The 20,926-nt window shown below is 43.1% G+C and overlaps 1 protein-coding gene across 18 annotated transcripts in view; it reads right to left on the minus strand.

Moving 5' to 3' along the window:
- LRRFIP2 (LRR binding FLII interacting protein 2) overlaps positions 1–20,926 on the minus strand; it is a 106,956-nt gene that overhangs the window by 53,282 nt on the left and 32,748 nt on the right. For 13 of the 18 annotated variants that reach the window (XM_044293390.1, XM_044293400.1, XM_044293391.1 and 10 more), the window contains exons 3-4: positions 14,047–14,133; positions 539–586 (exon numbers count right to left, since the gene is read on the minus strand). In XM_044293390.1, the coding sequence (XP_044149325.1) occupies positions 539–586; positions 14,047–14,133 (135 nt within the window). The remainder of the gene's footprint in view (positions 1–538; positions 587–14,046; positions 14,134–20,926) is intronic. The other 5 variants (XM_044293396.1, XM_044293399.1, XM_044293397.1 and 2 more) reach the window with 1 other exon arrangement.

The raw sequence follows: 20,926 nt of genomic DNA on the forward strand, positions 1-20,926 counted from the left end.
CGGGAAGAATTGTGCTGAATTGCTAGTATATTCTGGGACATTTGTTGTTCAGGCAACCTTGGAATAAATCCAGATAAAACCCAAGAGACAGCAATGAGAACATCCATTCTCATTTCAAATCAAGTCAAGTCAGCATCAACAGGCCGGCCATGGGACTTCTCCTGCAGAGGGCCACCATCTGCAGTCTGCATGTCAGGATACACCCCTCTAACTCAATGGTGTAGAATTCCCAGGTCCATGTGCCAGGATCATTACTTTGCAAGGGGAATTTTTTTTAAATAAATTACAGATTTTTATTGGTGACAATGAAAAGTATGCTTTTAGGATATCCTGACAGGAAGTGGTGACACATATCATGTGCAGCTTTTTAGCCAATCACACGTCAGCAATTTAGAAACTGGAAGGATATAACGCCAAGATTTTAGCAGCAAAACTACACACGGCACAAGTCATTATGATGCGTCTTGTTAGTAATTCACTTCAATCCAACCAGTTATGGGTCACAAAACCACCATGCAAAATGGACCCAGCACCCTACCATCCATTTTTGAATCTGGCCCCATTTTCTATCATAGCGATGGCTGAGCTAGAAAAAGTTAACATTAAGTTAAAAAGTCAGATTAAATCAAATACTTCCAATACAGTTTACTGACATTTAGGGTAGGTTTACTTGCATATATTTGCAGTGTATTTTGCTGCTCTTCACAACACAAAGAGTGAAATGCGCAATGTAAATGTGAGGCAAATACGCATGCTACTACCATGACAATCCACAGCACGTCCTGAAGTCAGTAGCGGAAAAATCATGAGATGTACTCTAAATGTTGGACTGTAACACCATATAGCTAACAACTGGATTACACAGAAAAAAACATTATTAAAAGATTTACACAAAACCTACATATGTGTAGCATTAGGCCACATGAACACGACCGTTCAGTTTTTTGCGGTCCGCAAAACACGCAAGCCGCCCATTTGCCTTCCGCAATTTGTGGAACAGAACAGGCAGCCCATTGTAGAAATGCCTATTCTTGTCTGCAAAACGGATAAGAATATGACATGTTATATATTTTTTTGCAGAGCTACGTAACGGAGCAACGTATGCGACAGCACATGGAGTGCTGTCCACATCTTTTGCGGCCCCATTGAAGTGAATGGGTCTGCACCCGAGCCACAAAAACTGCGGCTCGGATGCAGACCAGAACAACGGTCATGTGCATGAGGCCTTAAAGTGAGCATTTACTATAGATGATAAATGATCAGATTCTGAGATCCTCACGGCTATGATCAGTAGGTGCCATATCCTACCATGCTTGTGGGGTGAGGAGGAGCTTGAGATGTCTAGTGGTGTCACTCAGGGGAGTGGCCATCTAGAGGGCTGCTTCAGTCCGTCCCATAGACTTTGCATGGAGTAACAGCTCACATTCTTCCCCTCCTAGACTGTTAGGGCAGGTCCAAGGTGTGTTAAGGTGGCCATAAATAAGATTAAAGTTGGCAGGAATGGTAGACTTCGGCTATTCCAGCTGGCCCTCATTTGAAAAACTCCTCTGCCCTGCTGGAAAACGTCAGATGTTCATCGGCCGGATCTGCATGTTGATGGCATGATTGGCTGAATTCAGCCGATCACTTGCCATTGTGCTCAAGCACCAGAGAGTCGGTTATTATAACAAAGCGACTCACTGGTGGGCCAGTTCAGTTGGTAGGATTGCAGTGCGGGCGATGATTATCTCAAATGTATGGCCAGCTTTAGACAAGGATTCTGCCACTAATATGTCACAGACCTCCTCTCAGTTGTTTCTGTCAGTCCCATACACATTGAATTAGGCAGCGGGTCACATGCTAAACCTTTTCTCTATTCAAATTCCTCCTCATTGCTGTAAGGAGCGGCAAAACTCTGATCCCTCATTCTTGGGACTGGTGAGGGTCCCAGCCATCATACATTTATGGGAGCATAAATATTCACCGTGACCTATGACACAGGTTACACTGCTAACACCTAGTCGGACATACTGCAGATTACACAATGCTGGGTTATCATGTGCCAATCCTACCATTTCAGCGAGCTGCACAAATGCACTACATGCGCCCTTGTGTCACATCACACAACTAAATGTATTTTGCAGGAAAATCCTACAATCCAAACAGATAAGAAGGAAGTAAGGGCGAGTTCACGTCACAGTTTCATTTTCCGTTCTTCTGATCCATTATGCCAAGTTATGCACACTTTCTTTCTGTCTAAAAGAATGGATCTCAGACGGAAATGGCTCAATTGGATGCCAAATGTGCATAACTGATGTGCAGGATGCGTTGTTTTTTTTACAGGATCTGTTTTATTTCTGTTCCTCAGCAGATCCTCAGCTCTAAGTAAAGTACTGAGCGTTAGAGAAGTGTCACAATGAACACACAGGTCAGTACGGCCCAGAATGTCACACATTCCTCAGAAGTCAGTGACACAGGTAGTAATTCAGAGAAATGAACCGCGGGCAAGTGGAGAAAAGGAGCAAACTGTTTTATTACAGAGACAGGGAGTGTCATGTACAAATTACCTAAATACACTGACTTCTCTGCTTACCTTGGGTTGTGTCTTGTCTTACAGTAAGACTAACCAGCGCGGCATCTACGTGTCTTACAGTAAGACTAACCAGCGCGGCATCTACGTGTCTTACAGTAAGACTAACCAGCGCGGCATCTACGTGTCTTACAGTAAGACTAACCAGCGCGGCATCTACGTGTCTTACAGTAAGACTAACCAGCGCGGCATCTACGTGTCTTACAGTAAGACTAACCAGCGGGGCCTCTACGTGCTACGTGTCTTACAGTAAGACAAACCAGCGGGGCCTCTACGTGCTACGTGTCTTACAGGAAGACAAACCAGCGGGGCATCTACGCGTCTTACAGTAAGACAAACCAACGGGCATCTGTGTGTCTTACAGAAACACAAACCAACAGGGCTCTTATGTGTCTTACAGCAACATCTATCAATGCATCACTTTAGTGTTTTAAACTCAACAGCAAGTGGTAAGATGCACTGCAAAAAATAATGTTGATGTAAATCCCTAATACACCAGTACAAGCCCCTGTAAGTGCACAGTGGTATGGTATCTCCTTGAGCACACCTATGTAATATGGCACGTAGAGCCCAGTCTGCGTTAGGCCATCAGCAGACACTTCAGTTTACGTTTGTGTTTCCGGGGCAGAAAAATGCAGTGTAATACGCAAAGTGCATGAGCTCAGACAAACCTCATGCACATGCTTTTTCATTCCGTGTGGAAACTGACCTGCCGTGTGGATTTTGAAATGTCAATTCTTTGAGGCAGATTTATTATAGACAGGAGGCGTGCACCGGTCTAGGATAACCAGGTGTGATCCTGGAGGCTACACCTAATCTAACTTATGACAATGCCCCTCGCTGGCACAGAGTTCTGTGTTCTTTTACGCCAGAAAATTGCATGTAAAAGATGATAAATGTGGTGCCGCCACTCTCCCTTTTCGGGAAAAGTGGCGAAGTCAGCAGCGAAACACCACTTATGCAAAAAATGTAATTCAAGTGGTGTACAAACACCAGAAAACTACTGTATTTTTATGATATATCAGGGCTTTTGTGTGGCTTTCACCCTTTTCCGTTTTTTTTGGGTGCGGAAATGCACAGACATCCACACGGAAATTCATGCTGAAGACACCCCAAGCCCTTGTGCAGGTAGCTTTATGGTTCCGAGCTGCACAACCATAACAAAATTCTGTACATAAGATCTAAGGGCTCATGCATGGTCGCAAGTGTTTTACGGTACACAAATCGCAGATCCACAAAACACAGATACTGGTCGAGTGCATAAATGCTAATAAATGGGATAACCCCTTTAGGAGGCATCACACGACCATATATATTTTGCAGACTGCAAAATACAAACCCACAAAATATGCATAATGTCCGTGTTCCATCCTTATTTTTTTTTTTTTTTTGAGTACCCACTTAAAATAACCTATTCTTTGCCGCAAATGAAGATCATGGACCCACTGATCAGTCAACAGGTCCACACAAAAAAAAATAAAAAAATAAAAGGATGCAACATGGACATTACACAGGCATACAGTATGGAGATAAACCCTTGTATTTTATTTTGTGTACATCTATATTGTGCATGTAACACAATACTCAAGTATACTCAGAGGTAATATGGCCTGATGTAATGACATAGCATTTCCTTTGTACTTGGCATGTGTATTAGGTGTACTACGACATGCATGTTCCTAGCTGCTACCCGTTTAACAACTTTGCACATTACTGCTGCCCTTTGTTTCAGAGGTTTGTGTCCTTAGATCCAAGTACCCCTGCCCGAGTGTGGTAATCTATCAAAAATCCCTACTATGTCCACAAACAACATGTACGAGCCCCAGCAATGAACAGCATGCTACATGTGTGTGATATTCTGGGGATTGGTCAGTAATGTCACCGGGCATATACATAAAATATCTGCTGCCAGAGGTGACATTGATAGCCCTGACCTATAAAATCTGTTGCTATAAACATATTCAGAAATTCGGCAACTCTTCAGAAATGTATCGCGCCACTTCTGGCAATCCAGCTTAAGCTCTGCTGTGATGCACATGACAAGAGGGATGCTGCATACTTAGGACAGACCCTCTAGAGTCAAGAAGACAGGCTAGGCTGAGATATTTATATCTATGATCCATTTAAAGGGAGTCTGTCCCCAGCCCCCTCCCTATCCAGCTGTTTTCACAGATACATAGTTGTGGTTCACCTGATTAAAATGCTCCCACTCCTGAGCTACAGTGAGGAACAGAAGAATTTGAACACCCTGCGATTTTCCAAGTTCTCCCACTTAGAAATCATGGAGGGGTCTGAAATTCACATTGTAGGTACATTCCCACCTGAGAGAATAAAGAAAAAAATTCAGGAATCACATTCTATGATTTTTAAGAATTTATTTGTCTTGCACTGCTGAACATAAGTATTTGAAGACCTGAGAAAATCTGTGTTACTATTTGGTACAGAAGCCTTTGTTTGCAATTACGGAGGTCAAACATTTCCTGTAGTTCTTGACCAGGCTTGCACACAGATCTCCTCTAGATCCGTCAAGTTTCGGGGCTGTCGCTGAGCAACACAGAGTTTCAGCTCCCTCCAAAGATGTTCTGTTGAATATAGGTCTGGAGACTGGCTAGGCCACTCCAGAACCTTGATATGCTTCTTACGGAGCCACTCCTTGGTTATCCTGGCTGTGTGCTTCGGGTCGTTGTCATGTTGGGAGACCCAGCCACGTTCCATCTTCAATGCTCTGACTGAGGGAGGGAGGTTGTTGCTCAAATCTCACAATAAATGGCCCCATTCATCCTCTCCTTAATACAGTGCAGTTGTCCTGTCCCCTTCACAGGAAAGCACCCCCAAAGCATGATGTTTCCACCCCCATGCCTCACAGTAGGGATGGTGTTCTTGGGATGCAACTCATCCTTCTTTTTCCTCCAAACACGACGAGTGAAGTTTAGACCAAAAAGTTCTACTTTGGTCTCATCTGACCACATGACTTTCTCCCATGCCTCCTCTGGATCATCCAGGTGGTCATTGGCCAACTTCAGACGGGCCTGGATATGATGACTTGAGCAGGGGAGCCTTCGTGCAATGCACGATTTGAAACCATGATGGCGTAGTGTTCTACCGACACTGACCTTTGAAACTGTGGTCCCAGCTCTCTTCATGTCATTGACCAGCTCCTCCCTTGTAGTTCTGGGATGATTCCTCACCTGTCTTATCATCAGTGATACCCCACAAGGTGAGATCTTGCATGGAGCCTGAGGGAGACTGACAGTCGTCTTTAGCCTCTTGCATCTATTTTCACCAAGCTGCTTGGCAATTGCCCCGTAGCCCTTTCCAGCCTTGTGGAGGTCCGAATTTTGTCTCTGGTGTCTTTTGACAGCTCTTTGGTCTTGCCCATGGTAGTAGTTGACGTCTGACTGACTGTGGGGTAGACAGGGGTCTCTAAAGAGCTCAGACAGGTGCTACTATGTTAGATTAATGAGTAGAGGTGGACTTTTTAAGATCTTTGAGAGACAGAATTCCTGCTGTTTCTCAGGTGTTCAATTACTTATTGTTCAGCAGTGCAAGACAAATAAATTCTTTAAAAATCATAGAATGTGATTTTCAGAAATTCTTATTTTTTTTATTCCGTCTCAGGTGGGAATGCACCTACAATGTGAATTTCAGACTCCTCCATGATCTCTAAGTGGGAGAACTTGCAAAATCGCAGGGTGTTCATACTTTTGTTCCTCACTGTTTGATAATTTTTCTTAATATGCAAATTAGGCCTTTTGAGGAATCAGACATCATATAGTACATGCCAACCTCTTTCTAACAAAGCTAGAACCAGCCCTGTACCTCACATGGGTTCAGAGATCTCATTCATTGCTCTGCTAGATTTATATCAAGCTGGCGGATCAAGAGGAGTGTCTATTTTGCTGCAGCTCAGGAGGTGTGTCCATGTTCTCCCAATCACAGCTCAGGAGGCAGTTGACGGATGAAACTGAGCATGTGCAGCATCTCAGTGAGCAGGACAAAGAAATAAGAAAAAGAACAAACAGCAGGTGGAGCTATACTGATACATTTCACTGAATAACTCAGTAGCTATACAAAATGTTTAATTACATACAATTACAAAAGTATTCAGATCCTGGTGCTGGTTTAAAAACTGTAGAATATTTTTCACGGGACAACCTTTAAGGAGAAGCTGTCATCAGTTTCTTGCCGCCCTAAACATGGGCAGCACAAAACTCCCTCATTATATTGACTTACGAGTGCGCCTGTCTGTATTATGTGCTGCCCTTGTTTAGGTTTCATTAAATGGCTTCATTATTCAAGGTGAAACCAGTACAAGGAAACGTATGAGAAAGTCTGCCACTAAACCTAGACTATGAAATTTAATAGTCCATTATGGCCAGAAGCAGAGGTGTAAACCTCACTTTAACCCGTTAAGGACCGGGTCATTTTTCACCTTAAAGACCAGACTGATTTTTGCAAATCTGACATGTGTCACTTTATGTGGTGACAATTTTAAAAAGCTTTTACTTATTCAGGCAATTCTGAAATTGTTTTCCTGTCACATATTGTACTTCATGACAGTGGTAAATTTGAATAAAAATAATTCATTTTAATTTATAAAAAAAAATAACAAATTTACAAAAAATTTAGAAAAATTTCCAAATTTCAATTTCTCTGCTTTTAAAACAGATAGTGATACCTCATATAATAGTTTTTACTTTACATTTCCCATACGTCTACTTCATGTTTGGATCATTTTGTGAATGCCATTTTATTCTTAGAATGCTTATAAGTTTAGAAGAAAATCTTGAAATTTTTCAAAACATTTCCATAACCCACTTTTTAAGGACCAGTTCAGGTCTAAAGTCACTATGTGAGGCTTACATAATAGAAACCACCCAAATATCACCCCATTTTAGAAACTACACCCCTCAAGGTATTCAAAACTGATTTTACAAACGTTGCTAACCGTTTACGTGTTCCACAAGAAATAATGGAAAATGGCAGATTTTCCATTTTTATCATTTTTTTTCCCTCTAACAAAGCAAAGGTTAACAGCCAAACAAAACTCAATATGTATTGCCCAGATTCTGTTGTTTACAGAAACACCCCATATGTGGTAGTAAACTGCTGAACGGGCACACGGCAGGGCGCAGAAGGAAAGGAACGCCATATGGTTTTGGAGGGCAGATTTCACTGGGATAATTTTAACTTGCCATGTCACATTTGAAGACCCCCTGTTGCACCCCTAGAGTACAAACTACAAAAAAGTGACCACATTTTGGAAACTACGAGATAAGACGGCAGTTTTGTTGGTAGTATTTTAGGGTACAGATGATTTTTGGTTGCTCTATATTACACTTTTTGTGAAGCAAGGTAACAAAAAATAGCTGTTTTGGCACTTTTTTTATTTACAACGTTTATCTGACAAGTTAGATCATGAGCTATTTTTATAGAGCAGGTTGTTACGGACACGACAATACCAAATATTACTTTTTTGGGTTGTTTGTTTCAGTTTTACTTAATAAAGCATTTTTAAAAATAATTATTTTTTAGTGTCTCAATATTCTGAAAGCCATAGTTTATTTTTATTTTTTGGGTGACTGTCTAATTTTTTTCAGTATAAGATGAGGGTTTGATTGGTACTACTTTGGGGTGCGTATGACTGTTTAATCGCTTGCTATTACACTTTTTGTGATGTAAAGTGACAAAATGGCTTTTTGATACCATTTTTATTACATTTTTTTTTTTTTTTTTTTTTTACTGTGTTCACCTGAAGGATTAAATTATGAGATATTTTTATAGAGCAAGTCGTTTCGGACGTGGCGATACCTAATATGTATACTTTTTTTATTTACGTTTTATACACTAATATTTTTGTAATAAGAAATAAAATCATGTTTTAGTGTCTCCATAGTTTTTTTTGTAATTTTTGGGGGTGATTCTCTTAGGTAGGGTATCATTTTTGTGGGATGAGATGATGGTTTGATTGGTACAATTTTGGGGTGCATATGACTTTTTGATCGCTTTGTGATGTAAGGTGGAAAAAAAGTTTTTTTTTGTACTTTGTTCACCTGAGGGGTTAGGTCATGTGGTATTTTATAGAGCAGGTTGTTATGGACGCGGCGATACCTAATATGTATACTTCTTTTTACATTTAACACAATAAAAGCACCTTTGAAAAATCATGTTTTAGTGTCTCCATAGTCTATGAGCCATAGTTTTTTTTTTTTTTGGGCGATTGTCCTATGTAGGTGCTCAATTTTTTGCGGGATGAGGTGACAGTTAGATTGGTACTATTTTTGGGGGCATATGCCTTTTTGATTGCTTGGTGTTGCACTTTTAGTAATGTAATGTGACAAAAATTGCTTTTTTTGACACAGTTTTATTTTTTATGGCGTCTATCGGACGGGATGGATCATGTGATATATTTATAGAGCCGGTCGTTACAGACGGGGTGATACCTAATATGTGTGTTTTTTTCTTTTTCTATTATAAAATCTGGGAAAAGGGGCGTTTTTTCTTTTTTCAACTTGAAACTTATTTTTTATTGAAAACACTTTTTTACTTTTTTTTTTAACTTTATTTCTGTCCCACTTTTGGGGGTCTGATCTCCTCTGCAATGCATTACAAATTTGACCCCCCCGTATCGGCGATCGCAGAAAACCGCGTTTTGCGATCGGTGGCGTGATTATACACCACCAATCGCAGTACGAAGATTTGAAGAGGCGGTTCTGGCCCTGGTGCTGAATGCTGCTGTCCAGGGTGCTGATTGGTGCAGGGGAGGAAGGCGTGAGATTCAAACTTCCTGCGCTCCTCTCTCCCCTCCTCTTCCTGTTCTGTACGAGCACCCTGCAGCACCAGCTCCTGAGTCCCCCTAATCGGCATCCATCACCCTCCTGCACCCATCGCCATCCAGGTAGGTTAGGGTCAGTGAGGGAGAGGCACCATTAGGCAGGGATAGAAGGGAAAAGTTAGTTAGGAAAAAAAAAAACTTTTATCTAAACTTTCTTTGTTCTTTCAGACCCCAGACCCCCCCTGCCACTTGCCTGATGGTGGAGCAGACGAATCTGTACGCCCAACAGTTCGTCGCTCAAAACCCGGGCTAATTTTTGGCTAGACCCGGTGGCTGGACACCGGTCAGTGCAGCTGAGATTAGGGCATTTTGGGGCCTCGTGCTGCATATGAGTCTAGTGCAAAAACCCAGTGTCAGGCAATAGTATACTGGAGTGGGGATGTCCTATACCAGACCCCACTGTACAGTATGGTCATGACACGTCCCCGGTTTGAGGCCATCCGGAAATGTCTGCATTATTCCGATAATGCAGCATGTGATCCTGCCTATGACCATGGTCATCGATCACTTTTGGGCCAAATTCATAGAGGCCTACGTACCTGGAAGGGAGGTCGCGGTTGATGAGTCTCTCGTTGCATTCAAGGGGAGACTCAGTTCCCGCAAATACATTCCCACAAAGCGGGCGAGGTATGGCGTGAAGCTATTCAAAATTTGTGAGAGTACCTCAGGGTACACTTACAAATTTCGTGTGTACGAGGGGCGAGATTCCCGTATTCAACACCCAGAATGTCCCCCCACTCTGGGTGTTAGCGGGAAACTCGTGTGGGACCTTATGTACCCACTGCTGGATAACGGTTACCTCTTGTACGTGGATAACTTTTATACCAGCATTCCCTTGTTCAGGTCCCTTGCCGCCAGATCCACGTTCGCTTGTGGGACCCAGCGGAAAAATCAACGCGGCCTCCCTGCCTACCCCCTCCAGGTACCTATCCCAGGGGTGAGACCTGTGCCCTTACCAGTGGAAACCTGTTGCTGGTCAGGTATAAGGACAAGAGGGATGTCCTTATGCTGTCCACAATCCATGGTAACAGCACCACCACCGTCTCTGTGCGAGGTACCGCGGCAACGGTCCTCAAGCCCAATTGTATCATAGACTACAATCGGTATATGGGAGGAGTTGATCTCTCTGATCAAGTACTCAAGCCATATAACGCCCAGCGCAAAACCTGGGCATGGTACAAAAAAGTTGCGGTCTACTTGGTACAGGTTGCCATGTACAACTCTTTTGGACTATCCCGAAGCGCTGGCAGCACAGGGACATTCCTCCAGTTCTATTAGGCAGTCCTCAAGGCCCTGATCTTTTCGGACCGTGAAAGAGCAGGCCGGAGTACCTCGGGAACTGGAGGCTCCCGGATTGTCCCTGGCCAACACTTTCCAGGTGTGGTCCCCCATACTGGAAAGAAGGGACGAACCCAAAAAAAGTGCAGAGTATGTCGCAGGAGGGGGATACCAAAGGACACCACCACTCAGTGCGACACGTGCCCCGATCATACGGGCCTCTGCGTTATCGATTGCTTCAGGGAGTATCCCACTTCCATGGAGTACTAAATTTTTATAATCCCCAACAGTCCCCTAGAGAACATAAAAAACTATGGCTCTCAGACTTTGGAGACACGGAAACAATTTTTTTCCCCAAAAAAAATATTAGTTTTAGTGCAGGCATCCTCAAACTGCGGCCCTCCAGATGTTGTAAAACTATAACTCCCAGCATGCCCAGACAACCTACAGCCATCAGCAGGGCATGGTGGGAATTTTAGTTTTACAACATCTGGAGGGCCGCAGTTTTAGGATGCCTACTTAGTGTCTCCAGAGTCTGAGAGCCATACATATTGGGCATCGTCGCGTGCGTAAAAGTCGTTGCTATAAAAATAACTTTTGACCAAACCCCTCGGATGAACAGCGTTAAAAATATAAAATAAAAACGGTGCCAAAACACCCATTTTTGGGCAAAATTTCCATTTGAATCCTTTTTTCCGGTAATAAAGCAAGGTTTAACAGCCAAACAAAACAAACAAAATATTTTTTGCCTTGATTCTGTAGTTTGCAGAAACACCCCATATGTGGTCGTAAATGGCTATATAGCCGCACGCCAGGGCATAGAACGAAGGGAACTTCATATGGTTTCTGGAAGGCAGATTTTGATGGACTGTTTTTTTTGACACCATGTCCCATTAGAAGCCCCCCCTGATGTAGCCTAGACTAGAAACTCCAAAAAAAAAGTGACCCCATCTAAGAAACTACACCCCTCAAGGTATTCAAAAGTTACTTTACAAACTATGTTAACCCTTTAGGTGTTCCACAAAACTAAATAGCGAATGTAGAAACAATTTTAGAAATAACATTTTTTGTTACCTTGCCTCAAAAAAGAGTAATATAGAGCATCCAAAAATCATATTTACCCCTAAAATAGTCCCAAAACAACCACCTTATCCCGTAGTTTCCTAGATGGGGTCACTTTTATGGAGTTTCTACTCTAGGGGTGCATCAGGGGGCTTGAAAGGGTACATGGTGTAAATAAACCAGTCCAGCAAAATCTGCCTTCCAAAAACCATATGACGTTCCCCTCCTTCTATGTCCTGCCGTTTGGCCAAACAGTAGTTTACGACCACATATGGGATGTTTCTGCAAACCACAAAATCAGGGCAACCCATATTAAGTTTTGTTTGGCAGTTAATCCTTGTTTTATTCCTGGAAAAAATTGATTATACTGGAAAATTTTCAAAAAAATAGAAATTTCTAAATTGTTTCTCCATCTGCCATTAACTCTTGTGGAACACCTAAAGGGTTAACAAAGTTTGTAAACCCAGTTTTGAATACCTTGAGGGGTGTACTTTCTTAGATGGAGTCACTTTTTTGAAATTTCTATTCTAGGGGTGCAACGGGGGGCTTCAAATGGGACATGGTATAAACAAAACCAGTCCTGCAAAATCTGCCCTGCAAAACCCATATGGTGTTCCCCTCCTTCTATGTCCTGCCGTTTGGCCAAACAGTAGTTTACGACCACATATGGGGTGTTTCTGCAAACTACAGAATCAGGGCAACCCATTTTGAGTTTTGTTTGGCAGTTAACCCTTGTTTTTTTTTTCAAGAAAAAATTGATTATATGGGAAAAATTTTCAAAAAAATCAAAATTCTTAAAATTTATGTCCATTTGCCATGAAGTCTTGTGGAAGACCTAAAGGGTTGAAAACCTTGAGGGGTGTAGTTTCTAGAATGGGGTCATTTTTGGGTGGTTTCTATTATGTAAGCCTCACAAAGTGACTTCAAACCTGAACTGGTCCATAAAAAGTGGGATTTTTAAGATTTCTGAAAAATTGCTAATTTTGCTTCTTAACTTCTAGGCCTTGTAACATCCCCAAAAAATATAATATAAAACCCAAAATGCTACAAACATGAAGTAGACATATGGGGATTGTAAAGTCATCACAATTTTTGGGGGTATTACTATGTATTACAGAAGTAGAGAAACTGAAACTTTTAAATTTGCTAATTTATCCAAATTTTGGGTAAATATGGTATTTTTTCATGCAAAAAAATTAACTTTTTTGACCCAATTTTAGAAGTGTCATGAAGTACAAAATGTGATGAAAAAACAATCTCAGAACGGCCTGGGTAAGTCAAAGCGTTTTAAAGTTATCAGCACTTAAAGTGACACTGGTCAGATTTGCAAAGAATGGCCAAGTCCTTAAGGTGAAATAGGGCTGAGTCCTTAAGGGGTTAAATGACTAGTAATTTTTAATAACATAATTAGCTAAATGTACCGATGTAAAGGATGAAATACTAAGAAAGTTTCTTAAGAGCTCAAAATAAGTAGCAGTACGCAGCCCATAATGGCCACAAAAGGGCTCACTGCTCATTTGGATGTGCTACTTTTTTTGCACTGGCTAAACCTTTTAGGGGTCATTTACTAACAGTTTTACATCTCTTTTAGGTGTAAAATTGTCACACTACTCCACTTTTGTGACATTTTAAACGCCAGGGCAACACTATATTGCACTGGTGCTTTTTCGCGTGTTTGACACATAGGGGAGTTGAGGGAATGGCATGGGTTGGGACTCCAGCCCCGGCATATTTGCTAATTTTGCCCCAGAAAAAAGGCATAAAAGTCGCCAAAAAAACTACACCAGCCAGTGTAGAATTTATGGCAGGGGCAATGACTTCCTAACTCATGATAAGGAGTACACCCCGTCATAAATTAGGGACACTTTCCAGCAGAAACGCTGGCGTAAAAGAAACTAAAAAGACTGTCAAGACAGTGACAGTCTTAATAAATGACCTCCTTTGTCTTTTGCGGTGGCTCAGTGGTTAGCACTCTTGCCTTTCAGAACTGGGGTCATGGTCACATACACTATGGGGGAGAGTCATCAAAACTGGTCTAAAGGAGACCTGGCTTAATTGCCCATAGCAACCAATCAGATTCCACCTTTTATTTTTCAGAGCCCCTTCGGAAAATGAAAGGGTGACTGGTTGCTATGGGTAACAGTTTTGACACCCCTCCTAATGATGGATTGAAGGGTTTCAGTCCCAGTGCAAATAAAATCCCAATCAGGGACATAAACCTACTCATACTCATGGTAAACCGAATAATGCCATGCTAGGGGGTCAGGGTCACTGTACAGATGAAAGCAAACGGTAGATGTACCTCTTTCTGTTGTCGCTCCAGCTCTCTCATGCGGATATCTCTTGCTTCTGCCCGCGCTGCCCTCTTTGCTGCCAGCCTTGCCTCTGCCTGAAGGAGGACAACAAGAATTGTCAAAACTAGATTCATTTTTTTAAGTTTTGTTTGCCATTTCTTGTCAAAATCTACATGAAAGAGCAGCAAATCTGCAGCCCATTGTTTCCAATGGGAATCTATATAGCAGGTCAACCAGCTGTGGACTTGCCAACCCTCCCCATTCTTAATACCAAAGCATCCAGGTGTCACTTGTAAAATGTGCTTGCAACAAAGACGACATCTGCTGAACCCAACAGAACATATAAAGGAATTCTTATCAGCAAAATTAACTTTAGGGTCCATTCACACATCAGCATGTGTTTTGCGAATCCGCAAAACACGGACACCGGAAATGCCTAATAGGACATGTTCTATTTTTTTCGGGAACAGAATTGCGGACCCGGAAGTCCGGATCTGGGCTGCACATAGTGCGGCCCAATAAAATTAATGGGTCCGCAATTCTGTTCCGCAAAATGCAGAACAGAACTACGGACGTGTGAATGGAGCCTTAAAGGGGATGTCCATGGTACAGATTTGAGTACCTATCCTCAGTATCAGATTGGCAGACGTCTGATCCCCGGCACCCCGTTGATCGGCTGTGCTGCTTGTGCTTGGCTCCATATGTACTGCGTCAGTGCAGAGTAATCACAGCTTTTCATCAGACTGTCGATTCGCATAAAACTTCATTCTAATACTGTCGATACCTTTTTGGAAAGCAGATACCTAGCACACTGTCAAAATGCCTCTTAGCACGTTATACAACATAGGCACCTTCATGCAATTTAGCATCAAAGTGCAAAGGTTGTTATTAATGGGTAAAAGTGTGACCCAAGCTAAAAGTAATGGGCACCACACCTACAGTAAGAATAAAAGCTCAGAGTTCATACACACTGCTAGGCCTACATTTTGTATGTACGTATCTTTTCATGATCCAAATTTTAAAAAGTACCCTATAAAACACAGGGATCACATGCCTTGATAACACTACATACTTCCTAAAAGCAGACAACTTTATAATAGTAGTACCCTTAACCTCTTGATGACAGCCATGTCCACCGTCATCTAACTTTGAGACAAACAGGATTTTTATTTTATTTTTACAAAAAAATGCATCAAAACAAACATTGCACCTCCAATTTACATCCAGATAATTACACAAAAAACAAAGTAGCAATAATCTATCAAGGTGTGTAATGGTCATATATACCACATGCATATACAAAAGAGCTTGTGCTCTCAAAAACACTGAAACAGATTAGATTAGTCTAATTTACGAAGAGGTGCGAGTCTGGCTTAGTTTTACGCTAACATTTTCTCCTGTTCTCACACGTAAATGTTAGTAAATCTGGTGGACCTGGAGCCCTGTCCCATCACGCTCCACTGATAGACAAGGCATAAAACCAGCCATGCAACTACGGTAAATATCGTCCCACAGCTGGTTAAAAAAGGGGACTTCGGACTATTTTACGCCTAAAATAGCTGTAAGGCCCCTTTCACACGGGCGAGTTTTCCACGCGGGTGCAATGCGTGATGTGAACGCATTGCACCCGCACTGAATCCGGGCCCATTCATTTCTATAGGGCTGTGCACACAAGCAGTGATTTTCACGCATCACTTGTGCGTTGCGTGAAAATCGCAGCATGCTCCTCTTTGTGCGTTTTTCACGTAACACAGGCCCCATAGAAATTAATGGAGTTGCGTGAAAATCGCAAGTATCCGCAAGCAAGTGCTGATGCAGTGCGATTTTCACGCACGGTTGCTTGGTGACGATCGGGATGGGGTCCCCGATCATTATTATTTTCCCTTATAACATGGTTATAAGGGAAAATAATAGCATTCTGAATACAGAATGCATAGTACAATAGGGCTGGAGGGGTAAAAAAATTAAAAATTAAAATTAAACTCACCTTAATCCACTTGTTCGCGCAGCCGGCATCTCTTCTGTCTTCTTTTGTGAGGAATAGGACCTTTGATGACGTCACTACGTTCATCACATGGTCCGTCACATGATCCAACACCACGGTGATCATGTGACAGACCATGTGATGAGCGTAGTGACGTCATCAAAAGTCCTATTCCTCACAAAAGAAGACAACAGAGATGCCGGCTGCGAGAAACAAGTGGATTAAGGTGAGTTTAATTATTTTTTTTAACCCCTACAGCCCTATTGTACTATGCATTCTGTATTCAGAATGCTATTATTTTCCCTTATAACCATGTTATAAGGGAAAATAATACAATCTACACTACAACTAACCCAAACCTGAACTTCTGTGAAGAAGTTCGGGTCTGGGTACCACAGTCGTTTTTTTTTATCACACGCGTGCAAAACACATGGCACCCGCGCGATAAAAACTGAACATCGGAAGACAATCGCAGTCAAAACTGACTGCAATTGCGTACCTACTCGAGCGGGTTTGCCGCAATGCACAGGGACGCATCCGGATCTAATCCGGACACGCTCGTGTGAAAGGGGCCTAAGTCTGTCAGTAAATGTGCCCAAGTTTACCAGGTATAAAAATACAACTTATTAATACAAAAAAAAAAAAAAAAAAAAACTCGCATTCCCACTGATCAGCTGTTCCCTTTAGCGTGTGGTGCCGAAACTAGCTCTTGAATGGAGCAGGAAGCGCACCTCTGCTCAAAGTGTAGTGGCCATGCTTGGTTACTGAAGTTCATTTCCCACTGAAGTGAATAAGTGCAGAGAACAGCTGATCAGTGAGGGTGCGGGTTGCCTGAAGATAGGTGATCAATATCAGGACCATGGAAAACTCCATTAATGAAATTCAAAGACTGCAGGAATACGCCAAATTTTGCACGCAAACATAAATGATGAACCACGCGTGGTCAGGGTGTTTGTGTACATAAAGACACAAAACGCATGTGTATCATACCCATCTGAAAACAAGCAAATACTAACTGAGAATGATCATTTATGTTCACAGCTACAAATTTAAGTTTTTTTTAATGCAGGTTTTAAAGTCAAAATCAGGGGTACAGTAGATCAAAAAGGAGGGAAAGCTTTAAAGTATAACTGTCATTTATTTATTTTTTTAAGTATTGGATTGTGGTGATTAATATCTCTTTGGTGGCCCTATTTCAACTTTTCACTGTGTACTCAATTACCCCTTAATTCCACAGTTTTGTTCCCTGTACTGCCTACTTTTACCTGTGCTTAAAATAGGGTTGCTAGGCATGGTCCGTCTCTCTGTTGAAGGATGGAGGACGCTTCTGCAGCGTGCAAGGTCACATTACAGACAGCCAGGGACTGTAAGTAAATGATTAAAGCCAGGTCCTCCCCAGCAGCTGATAACAGTGCCTGGGCTGTGTGCACTTCTCCTTGTCCCTGCGCTTGGCAGATGCTCCCTCACTCAGCAGAGCTGGAGAAGGCAGAGTTGGTGCAGCACAGACCAGGGAAGGGAGATCTGCCGTCTGCTCAGTGTATAAATGAAAGCAACATGTGGTAAGAGGACCCCTTTGTGCTGCAGGAGATTAACCCTTTAGGGGGGGAGGGCTCTGGTTACTGACACTTTTGGGGGGGCTATTGTTACTGGCTAGTGAGGGCAGGCGGGATTAGCCTCAGGGTGAGGGCAGTGGCGGCCATCTTAACTGAATAGGGAGATAGCAACCAGTCTGCATAAAACTGCAATCTTATTAAATATGGGGTAAGTCAGTCTAATAGTAATTGATTCTGGAATATCATGTTATTATTAACCACATATATGAAAATTGAAATTAGGGTCTAAGTGTGACAGTTATCCTTTAATAACGGGAATTATTTAACCCCTTAGGGACCCATGACGTATCGGTACGGCATGTTTCCCGAATCCTTAAGGACCCATGACGTACCGGTACGTCATGGCTTTAATTCGCGATTCCGGCGCCGCGGGGGTTAATCGGAACGGGATGCCGGCTGAAATCATTCAGTCGGCATCCCGTAACAACGCAGGGGGGGGTCATTTGACCCCCCCCCCCGTATAGACGATCGCAGAAAACCGCAGGTCCATTCAGACCTGCGGTTTTCTGCGTTTCCGGTCCATTCGGGTGTCCTGTGACCCGATGAACCGGAAAAAGACTGCGATCGGTGGCGTAATTTTACACCACCAATCGCAGTCCGAGGATTTGAGGAGTCGGTGCTGGTCCTGGTGCTGAACACTGCTGTCCAGGGTGCTGATTGGTGCAGGGGAGAGAGGCGCGAGATTCAAACTTCCTGCGCTCCTCTCTCCCCTCCTCTTCCTGTCCAGCACCCTGACCGTGCAGCATCGTCCAGCACCAGCTCCTGTGTCCCCCTAATCGGCATCCATCACCCTCCTGCACCCATCGCCACTCAGGTAGGTTAGGGTCAGTGAGGGAGAGGCACCATTAGGAAGGGAAAGAAGGGAAAAGTTAGTTAGGAAAAAAAAAAAAAAAAAAAAAGAACTTTTACACAAAACTTTTTGGATCCATCTATCAGACCCCAGAGCCCCCCCTGCCACTTGCAGATTCCCACAGTGGGGTTTACTGAAATATACTTTTTTTTCAGTAACCCACTGGTGAATTTGATGGTGGAGCAGACGAATCTGTACGCCCAACAGTTCGTCGCTCAAAACCCAGGCTAATTTTTGGCTAGACCCGGTGGCTGGACGCCGGTCAGTGCAGCCGAAATGAGGACATTTTGGGGCCTCGTGCTGCATATGGGTCTAGTCCAAAAACCCAGTGTCAGGAAATACTGGAGTGGGGACGTCCTATACCAGACCCCACTGTACAGTATGGCCATGACACGTCCCCGGTTTGAGGCCATCCGGAAATGTCTGCATTATTCCGATAATGCAGCATGTCCACCCCGAGGTGATCCTGCCTATGACCGGCTGTATAAGATACGGCCGGTCATCGATCACTTTGGGGCCACATTTCAGCAGGCCTACGTACCTGGAAGGGAGGTCGCGGTTGATGAGTCTCTCGTTGCGTTCAAGGGGAGACTCAGTTTCCGCCAATACATTCCCACAAAGCGGGCGAGGTATGGCGTGAAGCTATACAAAATTTGTGAGAGTACCTCAGGGTACACTTACAAATTTCGTGTGTACGAGGGGCGAGATTCCCGTATTCAACCCCCAGAATGTCCCCCCACTCTGGGCGTTAGCGGGAAGCTCGTGTGGGACCTTATGCACCCACTGCTGGATAAGGATTACCACTTGTACGTGGATAACTTTTATACCAGCATTCTCTTGTTCAGGTCCCTTGCCGCCAGATCCACCCCAGTCTCTGTGCGAGGTACCACGGCAACGGTCCTCAAGCCCGATTGTATCGTCGACTACAATCGGTATATGGGAGGAGTTGATCTCTCTGATCAAGTCCTCACGCCATATAATGCCATGCGCAAAACCCAGGCATGGTACAAAAAAGTTACGGTCTACATGGTGCAGGTTGCCATGTACAACTCTTTTGTACTATCCCGAAGCGCTGGCAGCACAGGGACATTCCTGCAATTCTATGAGGCAGTCCTCAAAGACCTGATCTTTTCGGACCGGGAAAGAGCAGGCCGGAGTACCTCGGGAACTGGAGGCGCCCGGATCGTCCCTGGCCAACACTTTCCAGGTGTGGTCCCCCATACTGGAAAGAAGGGACGAACCCAAAAAAGATGCAGAGTGTGTCACAAGAGGGGGATACGGAAGGACACCACCACTCAATGTGACACGTGCCCCGATCATCCGGGCCTCTGCGTTATCGATTGCTTCAGGGAGTATCACACTTCCATGGAGTACTAAATTTTTATAATCCCCAACAGTCCACTAGAGAACATAAAACACTATGGCTCTTAGACTTTGGAGACACAGAAACAATTTTTTTCCCCCAAAAAAATATTAGTTTTAGAGCAGGCATCCTCAAACTGCGGCCCTCCAGATGTTGTAAAACTATAACTCCCAGCATGCCCAGACAACCTACAGCCATCAGCAGGGCATGGTGGGAATTGTAGTTTTACAACATCTGGAGGGCCGCAGTTTTTAGGATGCCTGCTTAGTGTCTCCAAAGTCTGAGAGCCATACATATTGGGCATCGTCGCGTGCGTAAAAGTCGTCGCTATAAAAATAACATTTGACCAAACGCCTCGAATGAACGGTGTTAAAAATATAAAACAAAAACGGTGCCAAAACACCAATTTTTGGGCAAAATTTCAATTTGAATCCCTTTTGCCGGTAATAAAGCAAGGGTTAACAGCCAAACAAAACTCAATATTTATGGCCCCGATTCTGTAGTTTGCAGAAACACCCCATATGTGGTCGTAAATGGCTATATAGCCGCACGGCAGGGCATAGAACGAAGGGAACTCCATACGGTTTCTGGAAGGCAGATTTTGATGGACAGTTTTTTTTTTGACACCATGTCCCATTAGAAGCCCCCCTGATGTAGCCTAGACTAGAAACTCCAAAAAAGTGACCCCATCTAAGAAACTACACCCCTCAAGGTATTCAAAAGTTACTTTACAAACTATGTTAACCCTTTAGGTGTTCCACAAAACTAAATAGCGAATGTAGAAACATTTTTAGAATTTAATTTTTTTGTTACATTGCCTCAAAAAAAGAGTAATATAGAGCAACCAAAAATCATATTTACCCCTAAAATAGTCCCAAAACAACAACCACCTTATCCTGTAGTTTCCTAGATGGGGTAACTTTTATGGAGTTTCTACTCTAGGGGTGCATCAGGGGGCTTGAAAGGGTACATGGTGTAAATAAACCAGTCCAGCAAAATCTGCCTTCCAAAAACCATATGACGTTCCCCTCCTTCTATGTCCTGCCGTTTGGCCAAACAGTAGTTTACGACCACATAT

Source organism: Bufo gargarizans, chromosome 5 (genome assembly GCF_014858855.1).
Source record: "Bufo gargarizans isolate SCDJY-AF-19 chromosome 5, ASM1485885v1, whole genome shotgun sequence".
NCBI classification, from domain to species: domain Eukaryota; kingdom Metazoa; phylum Chordata; class Amphibia; order Anura; family Bufonidae; genus Bufo; species Bufo gargarizans.